The sequence below is a fragment of the Hypanus sabinus genome, chromosome 5 (assembly GCF_030144855.1).
Source record: "Hypanus sabinus isolate sHypSab1 chromosome 5, sHypSab1.hap1, whole genome shotgun sequence".
NCBI lineage: Eukaryota > Metazoa > Chordata > Chondrichthyes > Myliobatiformes > Dasyatidae > Hypanus > Hypanus sabinus.
In genome coordinates, this window is record NC_082710.1 from 87,379,425 (window position 1) to 87,399,893 (window position 20,469).

Below are 20,469 nucleotides of genomic sequence, written 5' to 3' on the forward strand. Positions count from 1 at the left end.
TTATCCTGGAACAACTTCTAACATAGTTTTGCTTTCCTCTCTGGTTATGAAACAGATGGAGTCTACACTCCGGATCATGTAATACATAGTGCTCAAGTATGTTATTTCAAATCCTACTCTGGAAGACAATGCATAAAATTTTTCCTCAAGTCCTGCTGAAGGTTCTGAGCCTGAACCATCGACTGTACCCTTTTCCATAGATGCCGCCTGGCCTGCGGAGTTCCTCCAGTGTTTTGTGTGTGTTGCCCAAAATCCTTGACTGATGGTTCAAGTTCATTTTCAAGTATAATTATCTTTGAGCCATACATGAATATAGCCAAATGAAATAATGTTCCTCCAGGGCCAAGGTGCAAAACATATTACCAACAGCACACTGCACATAATACATAGCCCAAATACCACATATGGTTACAATTTCAGAAAACCATACAGTTACGAAAAATCTCCATTGAAATATTGAATGTGTGCAGCAGATGAGGGTGTCTAAGATAGTAAGGTGCAGTTTTCACATGAGAAGCAGAAGGTTTGGAGGGGATCTGAGGGGGAATTTTTTTTTTTATAGTGGTTAAAGTTCAGAATAACTTCACCATAAACAGTCCCAAGCCTGGCTACAAAAAGAGGAGGATTGGACATGGGACTATCAACCCCATCCCAAAAAGCTCTGTGCTACAGAAATGCCAAAAGAGTCCACAGCTAGAAAACTTATCCCGAGGTGGAAATTGCTAAGACCAGGGGATAATAATTTGATTAGAAGAAAGTATAGGAGGGATATCATAGCTATGTTTTTCACATACAGAGCAGTAAGTGCAGGGTACACACTACCAGAAATGGTGGAAAAGGTAGACGCATTAGGGATATTTAAGTGACTCTTAGATAGGCATATGGATGAAAGAAAAATGGAGGCCTATGTGGGAGGGAAGAGTTAGAATGATCTCAGAGTAGGTTCGAAGATTGGCACAACATTGTGACCAAAGGTCCTCTCCAGTGCTGTAATGTTCTATGTTTCATGTTCCAGAACTCATGAAGAAATTGTATGAATATTGGTTTGTGTTTCTTAAAACCTATTTTAGGCTTTTGTGGTTTGATATGAGAGCAAAGCCAATAATCTTTAGCAGTAGTGGAGAGCAAGTAAACATTTCTTCAAAGCATAACTTGTACATTATAGAACAACAGAAACCCTTTTTGCTGCTTGATACATTGCTTAAAAAAGAACAAACATGACACATATTAACATAAAACAAGACATATGAACATAGATCATTACAGTGCAGTACAATGTTGTGCCAAACTTTTAACCTACTCCAAGATCAATCTAACATTTCCCTGCTAGCGAGCCTCCATTTTGTTTCATCTATGTGCCAATCTAGAGTTTTTATAATGTACCTAATGTATCTACCTCTACCGTCACCCCTGGCAGACCACCATCACATTCTTTTTTTTTAAAAAAAACCTACCATTGACAAATTTCCTATACTTTCCTCCAAACAACTTAAAATTGTGACCCCTCATATTAGCGCTTTCCACCCTAGCTTTCATCAGTGTTGTAGCTGTGGAATATGACGATACTGCATTTGGTTTTGTTACAATCCTCTCCTAGTTATATCAGGGCTCCATTCCTATGAACTGCTGATAATCTGAACTCTTCACTAGTTGTAAATGCTCCTTTCAACTGAATCCCCAGGTATCAGAAAATTCCTGCAGCCCCACAGCAGCTGGCAAATCCAACAGATATCTCTATCAAACATAAGAGATTCTACAGATGCTAGAAATCTAAAGAAACACACACAAAGTGCTGGAGGAACTCTGCAGGGTCAAGCAGCATCCATAGAAATAAGTAAACAGTCATCGTTTCAGGCCGAGACCCTTCTTCAGGACAAGCCTTTTCTAAAAGCTTGTTCATATGTCAGACTGTACATTGGGTGTTGGTAAACTGGAGAAGACCAGTATATTCAGTACAGTGCATATGTCCTTCTAAGGACCAAAGGGAATCAAAAAATTCATAAAATATGCCTGAATCCAATTTGTGATAACGGTTTCTCATTATTCTCTAAGATAACAAGGGTAGTTTGGACACGTTTTTCTAGTCATGTTATCATGACTGGAGATGAATGTGATAATTTATCCAACAAATAGATATCTGATAATTCTATGGAAAGACAAATTGGTTATGATCTACCATAAACATAGTGTAACATGTACAAAATGCTGGAGGACCTCAGCCGGTCAGGCTGCATCTGTGGAAATGAAAACAGTCGATGTTTCGGGCTGACACTGCCATCACCTGTTAGAGAGGATGAGAAATTTAAGGATGCATTCAGATGCCTTTGGTTCTTCATAAACTTTTAGGTGTTAGAGGGAGGATATCTTTATTATGTGAGCAAAACAATCTTGAATGCTTTAGCCATAACATTCCATAAACTTCCAACTGTCAGAACATACCTCACTTACTATCTTCCCTTTTGTGGCTTGGTGCCAGTGCTGAGTACAATAGCATAATTATTCATCCTGAGCTACAGGAGATTGAGCAAGATATCGTTCTTTGTTGAATATGTCATAAAAACTGAGACACTTTGTTGGCTCGGTAGCAGCCTACGAGGAGTTCAAATGAATTATATTGTGAATCTTCAGTGCCAGATTGCTTCCATTTGTTCAGCTCCTCCCAACTCAGGGGAGTTTCTTGTATTACTTCAGTCAGAATTATCATGGGGTCCACTTTGTTTTGAAGTTCTGCTGCTCTGGATGACTAATGTATATGCCTGTGTTTGTGTCAGTGTGATTTTTCCATCCCTCCCATTCTCTAGTGGTTAAAAATTCTCCTTTCTGACCTGTCCTCCCTTTCTCTAAAATACAAAAATGCAAGCTGCATTTTACTGGGCGGAACACACTGAATGGTCACTTTATTAGGTACTGTGACTCCTGTACCCTAATGAAGTGACCAATGAGTATTTGTTTGTGGTCTTCTGGTGTAGTAGCCCATCCCACTTCAGGGTTTGATGTGCTGTTCTGCATACCACTGTTATAACTTCTGGTTATTGGCTGGACTATGGCTTCGGTTGTAAAGTGTGGTTATTTGAGTTTCTGTCAGCTTGAATCAGTCTGCCCATTATCCTCCAACCTATCTCATCAAAAAGGCATTTTCAACCACAGAACTGCCATTCACTGGATGCGTTTTGTTTTTTGCACTGTTCTCTGTGAACTCACGGGACTGTTGTGCATGAAAATCCCAGGAGATCAGCAGTCTCTGAGGTACTCAAACTAGCTTATCCAGCACCAATGATCACTGTAAGGTCAAAGAAGAATTTCGGAGTTGTATACATTGATAACAAAAGAACCTTTAGAATTTTTTTCAACCTTTTTATAATTATTTCCTATTGTCTGATTTTCACCTGAACTGCATGTTATACTTGCTCTGTTTTCAGATTTTCTCCTGAACTGTGTATTATACTTGTTCCCTGATATCTGATTTTCACCAGTATTTCAAAAATCATCTTTACTGACTTATCCTTCTCTTTGGTGAATTCACTTCACCTGGCAAAAAGAAACTCTCCAACGTCTTTAAAATACAACTGCTTTGAAGATGTTTCCTCGTTTTAGCCCCCTCCCCGACAAGAGAAACATTCTTGCAGTATCTATCTGGTTAAGCATCCGTAGAAATTCCTAGATTTTGCATCAATTCAAATCTAACACAAAGCCTAAATCTTATGGGGGTGTACTATTTGTTTGAAAGTTTTGGCACTCACACCCTAGGAGTTATTTCAGTGTTTCATGCTCTGATTTTTTAAAATAGATTTGTTATTTCCATGAAGCTATTCATCCAGTCTAGTCAGAGGGAACAGCTTGGAAGTATCTTGTACTAAAACCTGATTCCCAAATGTTAATGATAAAAGTTGCAAGAAAACTAGCCCCAAGTCTTTGTGAGTCTGCTGGGTAAGTTGAATGGGCAATGCCTACAAATGCACAAGCCTGCTGGAGGCTCAGACAGCCTGTAGTGGGGTTAGAGGACAGTGTATGTGTGTGGCTGTAGGGAGGAATGGGGTTTGTTTCGCTATTGTTGCTTTTTCACTTGGTATCGTCTGTTGTGTTCTGCTGAGCGTTGTAGGTATGCTGTGTTGGCACTGGAATGTGTGGTGACACTTGCAGGCTGCCCCCAGCACTTCCTTGGGTGTGTAGATTATGAACACAAATAACAAATTTCACTGTATGTTTCAATGTACATGTGATAAATCTGAACCTACCTTTTATTTTTCCATAAGCTTCTATTTCCAATTTTATCTATTAAATATTAGTCTGGCTAAAATCTTCAAACACTAGCTCAAAAACTAAAATCTAGTAACATATGATGGAAACTTCTGTGATTTTTCAGAAATCTGTTTTATCAAGGTAATAATAATAATAATAATTTTAGGAAAATAAGATTCTGTTCTTAACTAAAGAAAAGACAATCCATGACTGTTGGAATATTGCTTAAATATAACATCCTAAAATTTGCTGAAAGTAATATGCACCATGTAGACATTTAATGTGAAAGTAAGGCTCAAATGTTCACTGATCTGCAACTCAACATTGATTGCCCGTTATTTGCTTCTATTCCACTGTTCACAAAGCTCTTTGTGATTGGTCATGATGTTCATTAACAGGTCATAAGCTACTGTGGGGTTTTATTGCTATTAAACTATGTTCAGCTGTTATCAGCTTATTACATAGTTCCCTGGTACTGGGTCTGTTACTGGTCTTGCCGAAGAGTGAGGGAATATTTCATTGAAACATATAAAATATTGAAGTAGAGTAGATGTGGAGAGGATGTTTTGCGTAGTGATCTATGATCAGAGGGCACAGCATCAGAATAGAAGGATGTCCTTTTAGAACTGAGATGACGAAGAATTTCTTTAGCCCTAAGGTGGTGAATCTGTGGAATTCTTTGTCACCGATGGCTGTGGAGGCCAAGTCATTGAATATATTTAAAGTGGAATTTAATAGGTTCTGGATTAATAAGGGTGTCGAAGGATATGGAAAGAAGGCAGGAGAAATGGGTGGAGAGAGATAATAAGTCAGCCATGGTGGAATGGCAAAGAAATCTGCTCCATTGTCTCATGGTCTTAAAAGTGAATAGCTTAAAATATGGATGCTGACTCCCGTCAGTCTATCTGTCTATTTATTTACCAAGCAGAGTAGCCTCTTTGTGCCCTTCGTGCCACACCACCCCAGAAACCCCCAATTTAACCCTAGCTTAATCACAGGACAGTTTACAATGATCCACTAACTGACCACCCACTATGTCTTTGGACTGTGGGAGGAAACCGGAGCACCTGGAGACAAGCTGTGCATTCCATGGGGAGGGCTTGCAGACTTGTACCAGATGATGTCAGAAATGAACTCCAAACTCCAACAACACAAGGTGTAATAGTGTCACGCTAACTGCTATGTTACCGTGGCACCTAAGGATCACATTTTAAGTGACTTGCTTTTACCCCCTGATGGACTATACCCCAGGGTTCTGAAAAAGGTGGCTGAAGAGATGGTGGACGCATTAGTAAAGATCTTCCCAGAATCACTAAATTCTGAAATGGTTCCAGAGGACCGGAAAATTGCAAATGTCACTCTACTCTTTAAGAAGGGAGGTAGGCAGAAGAAAATAAATTATAGCACAGCTTACTTGACTTCACTAGGTGGAGAATGATGGAGTCCATAATTAAGAATGAAGTTTCAAGGTACTTGGAGGCACATGATAAAGTAGGCCAAAGTCAGCATAATTTCCATCGGGAAATTTTGCTTGACAAATCTGAGGAATTCTTTGAGGAAAAGACAGGCAGGATGGACAAAGGAGGGTCAGTTGATGTTGTTTACTTGGAGTTTGACGAGATGTCGCTCATGAGACTGCTTAATAAGATAAGAGCCCATAATAATACAGGAAAGTTACTGGCAGGCATAAATTGGCTGATTGACAGGAGCCTAAGAGTGGGAATAAAGGGGGCCTATTCTGGTTGACTGCCGGTGACCAGTAATGTTCTTCAGGAGTCGATATTGGGACTGTTTCATTTCACGTTATGTGTCAACGATTTGGATGATGAACTTGATAGCTTTGTGGCCAAGTTTGCTGACAATACAAAGATGGTGGAGGAGTACAGTGCTGAGGAGGTAGAGAGTCTTCAGAAAGATTCAGACAGATTCGGAGAAAGGGTAAAGAAGTGACAGATGAAATAATCTGTAGGGAAGTGTATAGTCATGCACTTTGGTAGAAGGAATAAGTGCATTGACTGTTTTCTAAATGGAGAGAAAATTCAAAAATCAGAGGTGCAAGGGGATTTTAGAATGCTTGTGCAGGATTCCCTGAAGGTTAATTTGCAGAGCGAGTTGGTGGAAAGGAAGGCAAATGCAATGTTGGCATTCATTTCGAGAGGACTAGAATATAAAAGCCAGGGTGAGATGCTGAGACCTTATAAGATATAGGTCACACCACTCTTGGGATACTGTGAACAGCAGTTTTAGACCCCTTATCTAAGGAAAGATGTGCTGGTGTTAGGTTCTAGTGGAGGTTCATGAGAATGATTCCAGGATGAAAGGGTTAATGTGTGAAGAGCGTTTGATGGCTCTGGACCTGTACTCACTGGAGTTTAAAAGAATGAGGGGTATCTCATTGAAAGCTATTGAATATTGAAAGGCCTGGTAGATTCAAAAGAATCAAAGAACTAAAGTACATTTATTATTAAAGTATGTATACAGCATACAATCCCAATATTCATCTTCCCACAGACAGCCATGTAATGAAGAAAATCTATAGAACCTGTTCAGAAGAGAACATAAAACCCCCAATGTACACAAAAAAAACAAATCGCAAAAATGGGGGAAAAATGAGCGAAAAACGAAAACTATAAAACATCAACCCTGAAAGTTGGCAAAAGAGCCTGGGCCTATTCAGTTTAGCTCAGTTCAGTTCAATCCAGCAGGGTGCTGTTTGTTAACTCAGGCCACAGATCCAAACCACACCACAAAATACCAACAACAAAAGGAGCGACCAGAAACACATAATAATATGAACTATAGAGTCAATTCACAAAATTTGCTGATTAAACCTTGCCCAAGACCTAGGACTCTTGCACTTGCTCCCAGGGCGAGAGGATAAAAGAGACTGCATGCACACAGACACTTCCTCCATCAGCATCAAGCGAGAGGGAAAGAGAGACTGTTCATATGTAGGCACCTTCCTCCAGGAGCAGAGAGAGAGAGAGGGACCGGTCAAAAACAGGTAAATAGCGATGAACTCCTTCCTCCGGGAGCAGTGAGGGAGAGATTGTTCAATGGAAGTGGAGAAAATATTTCCTATAGTTGGGGATTCGAGGACTAGAGAGCACAGCCTTAGAATAGAAAGATATCCATTTACAGTATAGATGAGTCTGTGGAGGACAAGTCACTGGATCTGTTTAAAATAGAGGTTAATAGGTTGTGGAATGGTCAGGTTATGGGGAGAAGGTGGGAGGATGGTGTTGAGAGGGATAATAAATCAGCCATGATGGAATAGTAGAACAAACTTGATGGGCCAAATAGCCTGATTCTGCTCCTATGTCTTATGATCTTATTGTCTTAAAAGTGAACATTTTTAAGTATAGAATCTGACTCCTTCAGTCTATAAATTGTTTTATGTAACTTTCTTTTCCCCCTTTGTTGCCTTTTACTGTGTTCACAATTTACATAAGAGTTAGTATTTCATTTGGGTGCTATGTTCTCTTGAGTACATTTGAATAGGTTCCTGGTGGACAGAAAAAGGCTTACAATATGCAAAGTAATGCATACAAAATGTTTGAGGATTGCCGCAGGTCAGGCCGCAACTATGTAAAGGAATAGAGTCGACATTTTGTGCAGACCTTCATCAGGACTGGTTGATTAAATATGCAATGTGTAATGCTACTGAGAACAAAGGAAAGGAAGCAACTAATAATTTCTCACTGCATTGTCAGACATGTTGCTTGCTCTTCATTTATCTTTCTGTGCCAGACTCGTATTAAATTCACTGTCCTTCACTCAGTTTTCCTTTCCAGTTGTTCAGTCTTTTTATTTGACCAAGCAATTTGAATGTAGAGTCAAGCCATTTGAAAACTGGCACTCCAGCCCACTGGGTTCATACTGACCAGCAGTGCTAATGCATAACTGCATTGTTTGATCAACAGTGGTTAGCCTCATCAACCACAATGACAAGATGGTGTACAGCTGGTGGAATGGTGCGAACTCACCAACCTGAGTCTTCATGTGGACAAAACTAAAGAGATGATTGTGGACTTTAGAAAGGTACAGGCAGACCGCTCCACACTGCACACACACAGCTCCTCCGTGGAGAGAGTTAGGAGCACAAAGTTTCTGGCAGCACAAGTGCATGATTTCACCTGGTCCCTCATCACCACCTCTTTGGTCAAGAAGGTACAGCAGCATTTCCATTTGTTGAGGAGAATGAGTGGTTAGGATGAGAAACAGCTTCATCCCCCAGGCTGTAAGACTACTGAATTCCCCCCCCCCCCCCCCCCGAGGTTATCACTTAGGAAGCGGCAGTAACATTATACAGTTTACTTTTTAACTTGTATCGTATATGTACCTTATCATTTGTTAATTTATGTGTGGTAATAATACTTCGGTTGTTATGTGTGTGCATTGTGTGTACTGTGTTGTGCTCTTTGGTCTGGAGGAACATTGTTCAGTTTGATGGTATGGTTGAATGACAATAAACTGATCTCAAACTTGTACGTGATTCATTTGCAGCAGGGGCAAATTTACACTAAATAGTTACACTTCATCTACAAATCTGTTGGTGTCATCTTCTCTATCTGGTGCTCCTGATGCAGCCTTCTCTGCAGTGGAGAGACCAAATGTAGATTGGGACACCACTCTGGCAAATACTTTGGCTCCATTTGCAAAATCAGGATTTCCCAATGGCCAACCATTTTAATTCTAATCCTCATTCCTGTTCCAACATGTCACTCCATGGCCTGTTCTACCACCACGATGAAGCCACACTCAAGTTGGAGGAGTAACACCTCCTCTCCATTTGGTTAGCTCCATTCTGATGACATGAACATTGATTTCTCTAACCTGTTAATATTTTCCCTTCTCACTTTTCTCTTCTTCCATTCCCCAGTCTGGCTCCCCTCTTACCTCTTCTCCACACTTGCCTATTACCTATCCCTGGTGCCCCTCCTCCTTCCTTTCTCCCATGGTCCACTCTGCTCTCCTGTTAGATTTCATCATAGCCACTCCTTTGCCTTTTACACCTATCACCTCCCAGCTTCTTACTTCATCCTCCTTTACCTCTCACCTGGTTTCCCCTGTCATCTGCTAGCTTGTACGTCTTCCCCTCCCCCCACCTTCTAGTCCTGATGAAGAGTCTTTGCTCAAAACATCAACTGCTTATTCATTCCTATAGATGCTGTCTGACCAGCTGAGCTCCTCCAGCATTTTGTATGTAACACTCTGGATTTCCAGCGTCTGCAGAATCTCCTGTGTTTACCATTTGCACTAATTTAATTTTACACTGGTGAGATCATAATCCTTGGTCTGCTCTGTCATTACCAGCTCATGGTGTCAGCAGGTTTTTTTGCGGGTGGCATGACCTTGAACATCAAACAGAGCACACAGTGAGAAGTTTGTCCAGCAAAGTCCCATTCATTAAATTCTCTAATGTGGTACAGTAGTGTAATGATATCTGTAATGCTTGACAGCACCGTCAATCCAGGTTTATTTCCCACCACATTCCATAAGGGGTTTGTATGTTCTCACCATAAATGTGTGGATTTACTCCAGGTACTTGGGTTTCCTCCTGTATTTCAGAGACACATGGTTAGGATTCGTGGGTTGTGGTCATGCTATTTTGGCACCTGAATAAACGGCGACTCTTGTGGGCTGTCTGCAGAACATCCTTGAGCCATGTTGGTCATTAACACAAATGATGTATTTCACTATATGTTTTTATGTTTTGATGTACGTGGGATTTTTTAAAAAAGCTTATTGCTTTTTAAGAAATATATATTTGAATGCAGTTTTAGATTACTGATAAATTTGTAATTCAAACATTTCCATCTGAAAGTACAAAATAAAGTAATTGAAATGGAGTGACCCAAACACAAATTCATATTAAATGAAGTAAAGTTAACACCCTGTATTCCCAAGTCTAATTTCTGGTTCTTGTATTCAGTGATAAAGATAGATAGAAGTATGTTACTGATTAAGGACTGGCCCCCTCCATCCGTCTTCACATCTGGCTTAGTGTCCTTTTTCTCTTCCCAAATGTTGGATGGGTGTGGTCATTTATGCATCTGCGCTTTGGAGATTTTAATCTTCCCATCTGTTTTCTATGCAAATAACTAAAATGTTTTGGATTGGCAGTAAATCCATTCATCCACGTTATCCAGAAAACATTCTCATTGCATTTAGCATGTTGAAACATATCAGAACTTCTCGTGCGTACTTTGAGCTTTAAACTTTGAAATGTCTGAAAATAGTATGTATTTTTCCTATTGTACTTTCATAGAAACCTTAGGAGCAAGAGTAATCCACTCAGCTATTTTGAATCTTCTCCACCATTTAATATGTACATGACTGATAATCCATATTCAATATCGTAGTCCCGATACCTGTCATTAATACCTTTGACTCTAAGAACTATGCTCAGTGGCCACTTTATTAGGTAGGAGACTGGAAACTGGTGTGGTCTTCTGCTGCTATAGCCTATTGACACATTGTGCATTCAGAGATGCTCTAATGCATACCACTGGCGTAATGTGTGGTTATTTGACTTACTGTCTCCTTTCTATCAGCCTTGAACTAGTCTGGCCATTCTCCTCTGACCTCTGATAGGAAACGGGGAAGCAGAGGCGGGTGGGGGGGGTTGGTATTACTGGAAGTTTGAGAAATTGATGTTCAGTCCATCAGGTTGGAAGCTATCCAGACAGAACAAAAGGTTAATTCATCCAACCTGTGTATGGTCTCATCTCAACAATGTTTTCGCTCACAGACGTACAAATAAGCTGGATGAACTCAGCAGGTCGGGCAGCATCCATTGAAAGAAGCAGTCAACGGATACTGCCCGACCTGCTGAGTTCATCCAGCTTGTTTGTACGTCTTGATTTGACCACAGCATCTGCAGTGTACTTTGTGTTTACCTTTCGCTCATAGATCTGCCACTAACTGGATTCTTTTGTTTGTTTTGTTTTTAGAACCATTACTTGTAAAATCTAGAGAATGTTGTGTATTAAAGTCCCAGGAAATCAGTTTCTAAGATACTCAAAGCATGCCATCTGGCTCCAACAGTCAGTCCACAGTCAAAGTCACTTAGACCAAAATTTCTTCTCATTTTAATGTTTGGTCTGAACAAGAACTGAACCTTTTGGTCACGTCTGCATGCTTTTATGTATTGAGCTGGTGGCACAGGACTGGCTGTGTAGATATTTGCATTAACGAGTATCAAAATCAGAATCTGGTTTAATAGCATGAGCATATGTTGTGAAATTTGTTGTTTTGCTGCAGCAGTACACTGCAATAATAATAAAAAGCTATAAATTACAATAAATATATATTAAAATAAAGTAAGTAGTGCAAAAAGAGCAAAAAATAAGAAAAAATAGAGGTATTGTTCATGGGTTCATTGTCAATTCAGATAGTGGAGGGGAAGAAGCTGTTGAATATAAGCTAAGATGTTGAATATATGTCTGCAGGCTCCTATTCCTCCTCCTGCTTGATTTTAGCAATGAGAAGAGGCCATTTCCTGCGTGATGGGGGTTCTTAATGATGGATGCCTCCTCCTTAACAAATAAAATGGGCGCTGAGTGCAGGTCAAGTTGCAGCATATATTTAAGAAGGAGATAAATAGATTTCTGGACATAAAAGGCACAAAAATTTCTGGGACTCTGAGGTTCATGTTCTCCATGTTATTTGTTCATTTTTTTTATTGCTTCCATGATTTTTTTTCTTTTGCAATTTGTGTGTTCGACGGTCTTTGTTGTGTGGATTTTTTTTTTGAGGCTTCTAGTGTGTTTACAAATAAATTCTCCTTGGGCTTCCAGCTAGGTGCAGGTATTGATTATAACCGACGTTTCAATGACAAACTCTGCCATCTTCAACATGAAGATGGTAGAGTTTGTCATCAAAATGTCAGTTGTTATCAACAGCTGTACCTGGCTGGAAGAGTTTATTTGTTATATATACTAGGAAAGCAATAGATCCTTTTTCTATTGTGTTTCTTTGTTTTGTGGCTGCTGCAACAAGACAAATCTTAAAGTTGTATATGGTATACATACTTTGATAATAAAAATACTTTGAACTTTGAAGTGGTAAGTTAGAGAGCTTGAGTTGAAGAGCTCACTCACTCTTCTTTGTTTCTAAATTGCCTTCCAGCTGCTGAAGATTGCAGTGTAAAACAGCTACATTCATACAAAATAGATGCAGACCATGCAAATCCTGTCCAACGATGAGTAATTTTCTCGGATGCTTTCTCTGAGGCTTAGTGACATGAACAATTATAATGACTTGAAACTCCTTAGAGCCTGTCTTTAAGTGACTCATCCCAATTTCTGACAATTAATCAAGGGTATCTTTCGAGCAGTGTACATTTTATCCAAGTGTACTTGTTATCCACAGATAAATATTGAGGTAGATCAATGAAACGTGATAGGAACATCTGGTATGGAAGGGGTCACTGCACAGGATTGGAAAAAACGACAGAAATGTGGAAACTCAGCCAGCTCCATCATGGGGAAGCTAGTCCTTCAAAAGGTGATGAAGGCATCACGTTCTGGCATCCATCTTTAAGGATATTCATCACCCAAGATAAACCGCCTTCTTATTGCTACCACCAAGGAGGAGGTACAGAGCCTGAAGGAACATACTCAGCATTTCAGGAACAACTTATTCCCCTCTGCCATCCAATTTCTGAATGGACAATGAATCAACCCCTGAACACTATCTCACTTTTCTCCCCCTCTTGTTTTGCACTACTTATTTAATTTAAATTTATATATATATTGTAATTTAATTTTTATTATGTATTACAATGCTTCAAAATAACAAATTTCATGACATATACTAGTGATATTAAACCTGATAATTTTTATTCTGAAGTAGACAATTGTAATGACCTGCAACTCCTCAGAACGTGTCTATATATGACTCATCCTATTTTCTGACAGTTTATCATGGTCATATTTGGAGTAATGTACTTTGTGTCTAAGTGTACATGGAGTAGATCAAAGAGAATTGACAGGAAATTCCACAAGGATGTATAATGATAAGGGTCAATATTTCGTAAATTAAACTATTATATATCCTTTGTGGTTGAGTAACTGTTGCTGATTAATGCATATTTCCTTTCCTTGCTAAAGTTATTACTCACAGCTTCCCATGTGTCCAATCTCTAAACTTTCCTCCTGTCACTGACTATTCTCCAAACTTCAAATAGTTTGCAAGTTTGGAACACAGAATATACCAGGCCCTTTGGTCCACAATGTTGTTAAGACCGATGTAAACATACTCTATGATTAATCTAACCCAGGGGTGTCAAACTCATTTTAGGTCACGGGTCGGATTGAGAAAAATGCGACTTCATGCGGGCCGGATCAATTGTGTACGCGCGCGTGGTCCCACAGCTTTCGTTGCCTTCATTTTTTCAACCTGCTCTCATGTGTCTCAGTCTCTGCTATATCTAAAATTGTTTCACTTTACGAATTTTGTTTTTTATGAAGCAGATTGCCTAGCAAACATTCTTTTTATGATTGGTATTAACTTACAGACGTAGATGACAAGAAAGTAGGCAACGAGAAAGAAACGATGCTATTTCGGCTAAGATTGTTTTGGGAGCCATACCTTTTCCATTAATAAACCGATTGAAATCAAGCATTAGCAAACACAAATGTAGACCTAACGCAGGGGTGTCAAACTCAAATACACAGTGGGCCAAAATTTAAAAATCGGTACAAGTCGAGGGCCGACTGGTTCAGCATTTATTGCAAAACTTATTGAAATGAATTTATTACACATATTAAACTGGAACTAACAAAGCTTAGGTTATTGCCTACAAAAACAACATTGAACATTAAATAAATAAAAAATCAGTTGCATTTATTTCTTATGGCTTTATCTGCAGCTTTTCTGGAGTAATTTCTAATGAAAACAATTTTCCACAGGCCAACACTCTGTGATTCACACTAGTCTAAGCCAGATACTTGGCATCTCATCTTGGATGCCAGTTCATCAATGTTTGGAGTCAGGCTCTGAGCTGAGGAAATCCTCAGAATTGAGTGAAGGTGTTCATCAGAAAGACGACTCCTGTGTGATGTTTTGTTTATCTTCATCAAAGAGAACAGTTGTTCACACAGATATGTGCTGCCAAACATAGAGAGCATTTGAGCAGCTTGGGTACGCAGCTGGGGCATTGTGTCGGGAATGAAACGTAGAAACTGTGCAGCGCCCACCGAGTCATACTTTGCCTTGAGTGTGTCACTACATTGGAGTTCAATCAGCTCCATTTGTATGTTGGTTGGTGCGCTTTCCACGTCAGCAGCAAATGGATTCAAGCCTGCCTTTTTGGGCTTCAAAGTCGGCAAATCGCCGTGTGAAGTCGGCACCAAGTATGCTGAGTTTTTCAGCAAACTTTGCACGTGGGAACACTGCGGTAGAAACCTGCTCTTTCATAGTTTGGCAACACGGAAAATGGCTCAAGTTTTCTTGCTGCATCTGCGTCTCCCACAGGCGCAGCTTGGTTTTAAAAGCCCTCACTGCAGTGTACATGTCTGTGATCACACGACCCCGCCCCTGAAGCTGCAGGTTGAGCGCATTGAGATGGCTCATGATGTCACACAGGAACACCATTTCACAAAGCAACTTTTTATCCCGGAGCTCTGTTGTGTCTTTCCCTTTGCTTTCCATGAACTGACAGATCTCACGCAACTCGAAACATCTTTTCAGCACTTTTCCTTGGCTTAACCATCGCACCTCTGTGTGATAGGGCAAATCATTATATTCTGAACCCAACTCCTCCAGAAATGACTTGAACTCGCGGTGATTTAAACCTTTGGCTCTTATGAAGTTAACTGCTCGTGTTCTGGTGCTCATTATATGTTCCACTTTTAAGGCTTTGCCACACAACGATTCCTGGTGTATGATGCAGTGATAAGCTGCCAGCTCATCTGTGCCGTTTTCCTCCCGCATCTTCTCCCGGATCCTGCCCACCAATCCACTCTTTTGACCGCACATCACGGGCTTCTGTTTCTTGTCCAGATGCTTGTATTTGTCGTGGTGTTTCGTTTCATAGTGTCGTCTTACGTTATATTCTTTAATTACAGCCACACCGTCTCCACACACAATACAAACAGGTTTGCCCTTTATATCTGCGAACATATAGTCTGCCTCCCACCTGCCTTGAAAACCCGTTTTCAAAGTCCACCTTTCGTTCAGCCATTTTTGGGGTGAGGGATAGCTGAAAGTTGACCACGTGGCTAGCGCCATAAAGATGCTGATGAGAGAGTAAGGCAAGTGCAAGCAATGCACTGGCAGTGCATTGTGGGATTTGTAGTATTAGTGGTGCATGCAATATACCGGCGGGCCAGCTCTAATAGAAAAAAAATTTATTCATTAATGATATTCAGGAAGTAAACCAGGGAAACCGAATAAACACTAAAAACCCTGAAAACCTGGTACCTGAATAACTCAGCATTAGCCATATCATACGCCATAGGCGCTTCGATTACTGGGGCCAGCTTTAATAGTAATTAGATATTATCTCGCACGCCAAAGATAATTCCACTGTGGGCCGGATTTGGCCTGCGGGCCTTGAGTTTGACATATATGATCTAACCCTTTCTTCTCACACAGTCCATAACCCATCATTACATCCATGTGTGTAACTAAGAGTCTTTTAAATGTCCCTATTGCATCAGACTCTACCATGACCCCTGGTTGCGTGTTCCGGGCATCCACCACTCTTTGTGAGGGGGGGAGGGGAAACACTGCTGACATCTTCCCTAAACTTTACTTCACTTACCTTAAATGGATGTCCTCTGGAATTGGCCATCTTCATCCTGGGGGGAAAGGTCCTTTGTCTGTGTGTAGACCCACTTTTATCATTCAACTCTACTGTTCTGCAGCCTGAATTCCACATTCACATACCTTCTCTAAATCTTTCCACATCCTTTGAATTCCACTTTTTCTTTTGAGCTCAAGAACAGTCAGATCATTGATATTTTTCAAAAGGATTTTGGCTTTTTAAAATGATTTTCTGAATTGATATTCCCTATTTAAGGATACATATTTAATACACGTTGATATCTCAAACACAGCACTCTCTCAAATCTCTACTGGAAAGCGAGATAGCTTTAACCTATATCCTTCTGGCTGAGAAAGTGATGCTAGCTTCACCGGGTCAATTGCCACACACACAAAATGCTGGAGGAACACAGCAGGCCAAACAGCATCTACGGAGGGGTAAAAAGGAGATCCTTTTCTAAATGAGGAGCAAATTCAGAAATCAGAGGTGCAGAGGGATTTAGGAGTCCTCATGCAGGATCCCCTGGTGTGCAGGTTGAGTTGGTGGTAAGGAAGGCAAATTCAATGTTAGCATTTATTTTGAGTGGATTAGAATATAAAAGCAAGGATGTACTGCTGAGGCTTTCTAAGACATTGGTCAGACAGCACTTGGAGTATTGTGAGTATCTTTGGGTCCTTAACTAAGAAAGGATATGCTGGCATTGGAAAGGATCCAGAAGAGGTTCTTGAGAATGATTCTGGTAATGAAGGGGTTAATGTATGAGGCGTATTTGATGGCTCTGAACCTGTACTTGCTGGAGCTTAGAAGAATGAGAACGGATCTGAATGAACCCTATTGAATATTGAAAGGCTTAGAGAGGATGTTTCCTATAGTGTTGGAGTCTGGGATTCGAGGGCACAGACTCAGAATAGAGGGATGTCCATTTAGAACAGAGATGAGGAGAAATTTCTTAAGCCGGAGGTTAGTGAATTTGTGGAATTTGTTGCCATGGATGACATTGGAGGCCATATCAATGGGTATATTTAAAGCAGAGTTTGATAGGTTCTTGATTATTGAAGACATTAAAGGTTGCAGGAAGAAGGCAGGAGAATGGAGTTGAGAGAGATAATAAATCAGCTGCGATGGAATGTGAAGCAGACCCAGTGGGTCAAATGCCCTAATTCTGTTTCTATGTCTAATGGTATTGTGGTCTTTTCAGCATGAAATGTGGACTATTTGTTCACCTCCGTAGATATTACCTGGCCTGTTGAGTTCCTTCAGAACTTAGCTTGTGTAGCTCAGGATTTCAAGCATCTGCAAAATCTCTTCTGCTTCTGAATTGGTTCTGATGTCTTTCTTTGTTCAAATTCATTTTTTTGATGAGCCTATTGAATCTTGGAAATCATTCCTCAAGTTGTAAGAGGAGCTAGCAAGATTTTGTACTGTCCATCTGTATTAACAATGATATCAATATTAATAATTCTTTTATGCTGTTCTATTGCAGAGACCTCTTCTGCAGGAAACACACGTGTGAATAGCAGTAATGAAATGGATTCTGCTGTCATTGGAGGTAAGGAACTCTTTAAAGCTCAGTGCCCAAGAAATTTGTCAAAATCAAAATCAAAGTAAGTTTATTGTCCAAGTCTGTATAAACTGCATCACACTACACTACCTTAAGATTCATTTTCTTTCAGGCATTTACAGGAAAATAGACTTTACGAAAACTAAACTTAAGACAGACTGACAAACAACCAAAAATGCTGCAATTGTGTAAATAAAATGAAATAAAAATAAATAATACTGAGAACATGGGTTGTTGATTCATTGAAAGTGAGCCAATAGGTTGTGAAATCACTTCAGAGTTGAGATGAGTGTAGTTATCTATGCTGGTTCAGGAGCTTGTTGATTGTAAGATGATTGTACAGTAATAATTGTTCCTGAGCCTGGTGGTATGGGACTTAAGGCTCCTGTACCCTCTGGTATTAGCTAGAACAGAGCATGGCCTGGATGGTGAGGGTCCTCAAGGATGGAGCTGTTTTCTTGTAGTGGTTTCTCCTCATAAGTGTGCTCAGTGGTGGGAGGCTGTTCTGGTGATGGACTGTGCTGTGTCAACCACTTTCTGTAGCTTTTTTTGTTCTTGGGCATAGGTGTTTCCTTACCAGGCTATGTTGCAACCAGTTTAGTTATAACAAAATATTCCATTGATGTGTGTGGTACTATAGTATTCTGCAATGGACTCCAAGCTACATCGATTGTATTCTGGGACTGAATAATATGAATAATAGATTACAAGAAAAATTTTAGATTGTCTTTGAGCAGGGACTGGGTGAAGTAAAGACATTTGAGCTGAATCATCACAAATATATGAATTGTATTCCAAGTGGGAGTCTGAACTACATAGAGATGTAGAAAATAGAAACAGGCCCTTTGGCCCATCTTCTCTGAGCCATCCAAATTGTCTTCCTAAGCTAGCCACATTTGCTTCTAAATCTTTCTCAAAGATATACCTGCCCAACTGTTCTTTAAAAGTTGTTACAGTATCTCTCCTCTGGCATTCATTAATTAAGGTATCAGTCTTTGTATCTTAAAAAAAAAAGGCTGAGTCATAAAGTTAGAGAATATCACAGCACAGAAACAGGCCCTTCAGTCTATCTAGTGCATGCTATCTTATTATTCTGTCTAGTCCCATCAGCCTGCATCTGGACTGTAAACCTTGATACCTCTCCCATCCAAATACCTATCCAGATTTTTCTGAAATTTTGAAAATATTATCCACCATTCTGCTGACAGCTCATTCTACCCTTGCACTACCCTCTTGAGTGAATGAATTCCCTCTCATGTTCCCCCTAAATATTTTACCTTTCACCCTTAACCCATGGCCTCTTGTTCTAGTCTTACACAGCCTCAGTGGAAAGAGCCTATCCGTACCCCTCATAATTTTGTATTCCTCTATCTCATCTCCCCTCATTTTCCTATGTTCTGGAGGAGAAGAGCCTGGCCTATTCAATCTTTCCCTATAAATCAGGTTCTCAAGTCTAGGCACCATCCTTGTAAATTTTCTGTGTACTCTTTCAATTTATTGATATCTTTCCTATAGGTAGGGGACCATAAATGCACAATTGCCCCCATGTTCCTCTTAAATCATTCCCCTCTCACCTTAAATCTATGTACTCAAGTTTTTAACAACTGAAAGCATGGAGGGGAGAGTCATGACTCTCAATTCTTGTCTAACTTCTGATTGAGCATCTGACCTTGTGATGGCCATGGTTTAACTCTCAACAATACATTTCAGTTCATTCCTGAAGTTCAGAGCCAATTTGAACTGGACACCTTTGAACTAGTAGAGAGCCTTTGTCCATTGTGACCTAAAGCTATGAAAAGGAAAATGAATGAATAACTCCAGATGCAGATGGACCAAAACAGAAGAGATCTATTATGAGGTATCTTTAGATATATCATAATTTTAGATACTGTTGAAGTCAGAAGTTTACATACACCTTAGCCAAATACATTTATCTCAGTATTCCACAATTTCTGACATTTAATCCTAGAAAACATTCCCTGTTTTAGGTCAGTTAGGATCACTACTTTAAGAATGTGAAGTGTTTGAATAATAGTAGAGAGAATGATTAATTTCAGTTTTTATTCCCTACATCACATTCCAGGTGGGTTATAAGTTTACATACACTTTGTTAGTATTTGGTAGCATTGCCTTTAAATTGTTTTACTTGGGTCAATCATTTTGGGTAGCCTTCCACAAGCTTCTTACAGTAAGTTGCTGGAATTTTGTTCCATTCCTCCAGACAGAACTGGTGTAACTGAATCTGGTTTGTAGGCCTGCTTGCTCGCACAAACTTTTTCAGTTCTGCCCACAAATTTTCTATCGGATTGCAGTCAGGGCTTTGTGATGGCCACTCCAATACCTTGACTTTGTTGTCCTTAAGCAATTTTGCCACAACTTTGGAGGTATGCTTGGGTTGTTGTCCATTTGGAAGACCCATTTGCGACCGAGCTTTAACTTCCTGGCTGATGTCTTGAGATTTTGCTTCAATATATCCACATAATTTTCCTTCCTCATGATGCCATCTATTTTGTGAAGTGCACCAGTCCCTTCTGCAGCAAAGCACCCCCACAACATGATGCTGCCACTCCCATGTTTCACGTTTGGGATGGTGCTCTTCAGCTTGCGAGCTTCACCTTTTTCCCTCCAAACATAATGATGGTCATTATGGCCAAACAGTTCAATTTTTGTTTCATCAGAGCAGAAGACATTTCTCCAAAAAGTAAGATTTTTGTCCCCATGTGCACTTGCAAACTGTAGTCTGGCTTTTTTATGGCGGTTTTGGAACAGTGGCATCTTCCTTGCTGAGCAGCCTTTCAGGTTATGTCGATACAGGACTCGTTTTACTATGAATATCAATACTTGTCTACCTGTTTCCTCCAGCATTTTCACTAGGTCCTTTGCTGCTGTTCTG

At 40.0% G+C, this 20,469-nt stretch overlaps 1 protein-coding gene across 2 annotated transcripts in view; it reads left to right on the forward strand.

Moving 5' to 3' along the window:
• Positions 1–20,469, forward strand: part of gypc (glycophorin C (Gerbich blood group)) — a 156,451-nt gene that overhangs the window by 78,349 nt on the left and 57,633 nt on the right. For both annotated transcript variants that reach the window (XM_059970201.1, XM_059970200.1), the window contains exon 3: positions 17,499–17,564. In XM_059970201.1, coding sequence (XP_059826184.1) covers positions 17,499–17,564 — 66 coding nt within the window. The remainder of the gene's footprint in view (positions 1–17,498; positions 17,565–20,469) is intronic.